We start from the raw sequence: 5,251 nt of genomic DNA, 5'->3' as shown, positions 1-5,251 counted from the left end.
CGTCACACGCACAGCAGCAGCACCCACCGAAACAAAAACCAAAAAACGAAACCAAACCCCGCCTCCCTCCACCCCGCGCGCCGGCGCCAACCCGCAAAACCAAACCAAAAATGGCAAAACAAAAAAAGAAACCCAAAGCTCGCTCGCTCGCGCGCCCGAGAAATGGCGCCAACCGCGCGCCCCGCTCCCGCCCTGTCTCCCTCTATTTCCCTTCCTCACCTCAACCCACACTCCCACCCTCTCAAACCCTACCCCAGTCCAGCTACCCGATCCAATCCCAGCCCCGAGCCTCCGCCCCAGATCTCCCATGGCCACCGCCGACGCCTCCACCGCCAGCGTGCCCCACCCCGTCACCGCCGCCGACCCCTCCGACGCCGCCGCGCACCCCCCCGTCGCCAAGAGGCGGGGCAGCTACAACTGCGGCCGCTGCGGGCTGCCCAAGAAGGGCCACGTCTGCTCCATCCCCGGCCCGCCCTCCGCCGCCGCCGAGTCCAAGCCCAGGCGCGCGCTCTCCTTCGACGAGGCGGCGGTCCTGACGGTCGCGCCCTTGGCGGTGGCGGCCCCGCCGCGCCCGCCGGAGAAGAGGGCCCGGGTGGAGGTGGTGGACGTGGACGGGCCGGACCCGGAGGAGGCCGCTGCCCACCACCGGTGGGTCGCGGTCGGGCCGGGCAGGCGCGTGCCCGGGGAGGTCCTCATCGAGGTGCTCCGCCGCCTGGCCCCGCGCGGCGTGGCCGCCGCCGCCGCCGTCAGCCGCGGCTGGCGCGACTGCTCGCGCCGCGTCTGGCGCGGGGCCCAGGAGGTCCGCCTCCGCGCCGCCAGCGTCACCACCGTCGGCGCGCTGCTCCCGCGCTGCCCCGCGCTCTCCAGCCTCGTGCTCCGGATGGAAAGGTGAGGCAGACCATCAACCAACAACAAACGAACCCCCGATCCGATTCCATCGACGATTCCCTCGCCGGATCCCACAACGGCACGTAGAAACACCGTAAATCCGCCAGCCTTGGCCGGAACGGGACGGCTAGCAGAACGCCTGTGCTTAATTCACCACCGCACCGACGCACTAAACCGAACGACGAATAGCATTTCCGCCGGCCGATCCCCAATTGCCGATGTGTGATCCGATCTGGCGCCGTGAGATCCCGCCCCCGTGCGGGATCCTTGACCGGTGCTCGATTGGATCCTGTACACAAGCAATTCTCCAGGACAGAGGATATCCCGAACGGTTCATGTTAGAAATGGATTTGCTGTGGCGACCTGATCTGCTTGGCTCAACTTACGTTCTGGTTCTTGGGGTAGATCTTGTCATGGTGCCGTGAGATCGTTAGATGGATCCCTGACCGGTGCCTGACTTCGTTTGTGAGTAGGAAACACAGATCTGATAGTGCCAATGAGATCGGGGATGGGCTGACAAATCCGTCGTGATGGCATCCGGTGCACAGCTCTCCTATAGACAGTATCTGTCTATCTTAGTTTTTGTGCTGCAATTTGTGCAATTGAATACATACTTCTGGTTAGCTTTGTCACAGATTTATTCTAGGACAACATGTTTCCTGATTTGGATTGGAGATTTTGTAGCCTCTTCATTATGCAGCAATATGTGAATCAATGCATAAATTTTCTCCTGATTTAGCTTCAGATAGTGTTAGAAACTTAATATGGAATTGCTTGCAGCGGGGCTGTTTACTTGATATAGTTCCTGGGGGCTTAAGGATATGATTAGATCACAGATGTTCCATTCAATTTCTTTTGTTATGTTCTAATTACCATGTCCTTTTTGACATTTGATACAGTGATGTTGACGCCACCATGCTTGCATGCCTTGCATTTTCCTGCCCAAACCTGCAATCTCTGGAGATAAGCATGGCTGATGGTGCAGTCAACCGGATGACTGGGTACGCTAAACCACAAATCATGTTATCCTTCCATGCATTTTGTCCTCTGAATTCTAGTTACCTATGATTTCTAACGGTATATGTGGAACGGGGATATGCCTTGGTTTAAGACTAATAGTTAGTACACATTCTTTCATAATATCTTGCTACCAAACTGTATTCTTAGTGCTTGAAGATGCATACTACTCAGTTGTTTTGTGCTGTAATATGCTGTCTTGTTTTGCCGTGCTTATCAAACACTCATGTTATTGTTAAGATATTTTATGCATGAAAGTTTATGGATATATTAGATGTTAAATTATAATCTTAAATTTGAGTGATCTTTGAACCAAATGGTTGTTTTTCAAAACAGGGATGAGCTAACTAGGTTTGTTTCGGAGAAGAGGTCTCTCACAGTTCTCAAAGTTGATCGATGTGGTAGTCTTGGTTTTCTTAATATAAGCTCTCCAAGCCTCACAACCCTTTGGCTGTCAGATCTTTCTCCCCTAACAAAGTCGGTAAGTCAGCGGGCTGTAATAATTGTTTCTAGTTATATTTGATTTGCTGCTCTATAAATTGACTGGGCTGATCATTTCTTACAGGTCATTAACTGTCCTAATTTGAGTGAGCTCTCACTGATTTTTTCGCAACAAAATAATGATGATTCTACCGATCTGATTAGTCTGATGGATAGTCTGGGACGTACCTGCTCAAATTTAAGAAACCTGCACATCTCCTCAGTTCACTTATGCAATGAGGCTGTGTTTGCTCTTGGTAGTGCTAATCCCAGGTAAATTCATATCTCTATTATTCTTATGCATTGCTGCCCAAACTTCTGTAATTAAGCTACATATAAGATTCCAGTTTATTTGATTTTAATGACCTTACTATTTTTTTTCTTGTTCATCAGTGGATTATGCATGCTTTCATTGCTTCTAGGCAAAAAAATAACAGATGCAGCTGTTGCATCTATTGTTCGTTCGTATACGAGCTTGGAGTTGCTTGATTTAAGCGGGTAGGTGCTGTCTTAACGTAGTCTAATTGTTTGGAGATGATAAAATTCGATTTTATTTACTACACAAAGTTATGCAAAATTATACCTAAACAAACTGTACATGCTTAAACTCCAGATCTGGTATTACTGATAATGGGATTGGGATGGTCTGCAAAGCATTCCCTGATACTCTAACTCGGCTGCTCCTTGCTATGTGCCCAAATATTACCTCATGTAAGTCTCAACCTTCACCCAGCTTGTGTTCCTTTGACCCGCTAATTTTAGAAATATTAAATTGGTGATGGCTGTAAATATCTAAATTTCATGCTCATGTGATATGTAGATGGAGTCCAGGTGGCTGCAACACAGTTGCCACTTCTTCAGCTCATGGACTGTGGGAAGAGCTTATGTGCTAACACGCAGCCTGAAAAAGGGAGATCATACTTTGGTGATCTCAATGGAGGGGTTAGGTTTTGCTCAAAACAACAAACTGCCCGGAAGCAACAACCTACTTTCCAAAAGCTGATTATAAAGCATGCTAATCTGAAAAAGCTAAGTCTTTGGGGCTGCTCGGCGGTAGATGTAAGTGCTCAAAATTTGTATTCTGGTTCATTTACACATTGAAGCTGTGTTCTCATTACTATTTCTTCATGTATGACAGGCCCTATATGTATGTTGCCCAGAGCTGAATGATCTGAACCTCAACTCTTGCACAAATCTCAATCCAGGTGTGATATACTGTTCTTGTTTGGTACCGAAGTGGATACTTCTTCATTGTACAAACTTGGATTATTAGTACACAAGTATTTACATCCTAAGAAACTTTCGGCAGAGCGGTTGCTTCTTCAGTGTCCAAACTTGAAAGATGTTCATGTGTCTGGATGCCGTGATATGTTGATCGGAGCAATCAGAAACCAGGTACTCCCAAATTGAACTGTCTGCATGATAAGTGTCTTGGCTGTAATAATCTCATTGCCAAGTTGCTTCCTGAACTCCTTGACACTGTGGGGGCACCATTGCAACAATCTCTTGTTTCTGTTTCTTAATCAGTTGCTCTGAATTCTTCCAGGTTCTGAATGAATTTGCTGGAGCAGAGCCTCGCATGCCCTGCAAGCGCCTAGCGGATGGCTCGAAGCGGGTGCAAGTCCCGCACTTCATGATAGAGCAGGTATGAACTGCACCTGCAAGGCTGCAGCCCTCCCGCAATCCTCACCCACATCTTTAAACTCCTCAGCTCATTGTTCTCCATGGACATTGGTCACTCACATTTGTGAACGCAAAACCCTTTTCAGCTGTTTGAGGATGACAAGGCCGGAGGATCACCGCGGAGCCAATGCACTGTTCATCTGAAGTGAAGCAATGTAGTCACTTGCAGAGGTGGGTGAATAGCTAGCAGTCCTATTTGGTCGACATGAAAGGAAGATTAGTGAGGCTGTAATGTAGAAGGCTGGTTGAGATCTCACATAATTTGGTTGGTAGCCTGATGTTGTAAACTGTACAAGATTCTTGCTCTTTGTTTTTATGTGATATTTTCTTTCTTCCCAACTGATTTCTGTAGGACAATAAGGGCATGGTATGTTGTTGTAAACTTAGCTTGTGCTAAGAATCCTTGATTCATTCAGGAAAATAATGTTAACATAAATGATTATTTATTGCTGAAATCATATACAATCTTTTGTCATGATCCTATTGATTTTTTTGATCTTTTGTTCTGGCATGGCTTATGTTGCTACAATAACGATGAGACAAAAGAATGCCTTAGAACATCCCCACTTTTGCCCCATCTTGGTATTTAAAGGGGTGCCCTACTTCATAGAAAATCAAATAACATGAGTAAACAAACATGTAAACTAACACAAACTATGAGAAAATAACTGTCCTGCAAAACTATCTTTAGGGTTTCCTGTACTTGTTGAAGTGAGTGGCCACCGCCAAACTCCAACACTGCCTAGATGGGTGTTGAAAGAGACACCAAGCCTTCACCATGGCTAGATCCAAAAGAGCATCATCGCCAAGCTAAACACATGTCGATATGGCATGTCGACCAGCGGATGTCCCGTGCTACCTCGGATCAATATTCGCTGCATCCCATTGACAAAATCGTGGAATAATGATAATCCAGCAACATCGAGATGTTTTGGGTACACCAACCATCGTCCCTATTTTTTCTCTTCTTCCTAGTGAAAATAAAAGGCGGATGTGAGCTCTAACAAGTTCTTGCGAGCCTAGTTAATATGGTTTGCGAGGATAAAACGGATGAAACCAACACACAAACACAACTGGAGATAAACAGTTATCAAAAACCCAAACACAAGAGCCAAAAGCTCAAACGTTTGGATCACTTCCACCTGAATGACTTACTCTAATTGATATCGAGTTCTCGTATTTG

At 47.1% G+C, this 5,251-nt stretch overlaps 1 protein-coding gene across 1 annotated transcript; it reads left to right on the top strand.

Annotated features, from left to right (window-relative positions):
- The first annotated feature begins 307 nt into the window (after nt 1-307).
- On the top strand, nt 308-4,427 carry LOC124655727 (F-box/LRR-repeat protein 17-like). The gene is made up of 11 exons (XM_047194578.1): nt 308-888; nt 1,788-1,889; nt 2,242-2,386; nt 2,471-2,658; nt 2,779-2,883; nt 2,999-3,096; nt 3,206-3,444; nt 3,524-3,590; nt 3,695-3,780; nt 3,932-4,030; nt 4,155-4,427. Exons 1-11 carry the CDS (start codon nt 308-310, stop codon nt 4,215-4,217), a joined length of 1,773 nt encoding a protein of 590 aa, XP_047050534.1. The 3' UTR covers nt 4,218-4,427.
- The last annotated feature ends 824 nt before the right edge of the window (nt 4,428-5,251 follow it).

Source organism: Lolium rigidum, chromosome 5 (genome assembly GCF_022539505.1).
Source record: "Lolium rigidum isolate FL_2022 chromosome 5, APGP_CSIRO_Lrig_0.1, whole genome shotgun sequence".
NCBI classification, from domain to species: domain Eukaryota; kingdom Viridiplantae; phylum Streptophyta; class Magnoliopsida; order Poales; family Poaceae; genus Lolium; species Lolium rigidum.
Note: the sequence above shows the minus strand (reverse complement) of the source record. Positions and strands in the feature narration are given on the sequence as shown.

Coding starts and splice junctions, on each gene's coding strand:
- LOC124655727 (XM_047194578.1), top strand. CDS start 308: ATGGCCACCGCCGACGCCTCCACCGCCAGCGTGCCCCACCCCGTCACC. Junction 2,884..2,998: donor GAGTTGCTTGATTTAAGCGG/GTAGGTGCTGTC, acceptor CTTAAACTCCAG/ATCTGGTATTACTGATAATG. Junction 3,097..3,205: donor GTGCCCAAATATTACCTCAT/GTAAGTCTCAAC, acceptor TGTGATATGTAG/ATGGAGTCCAGGTGGCTGCA.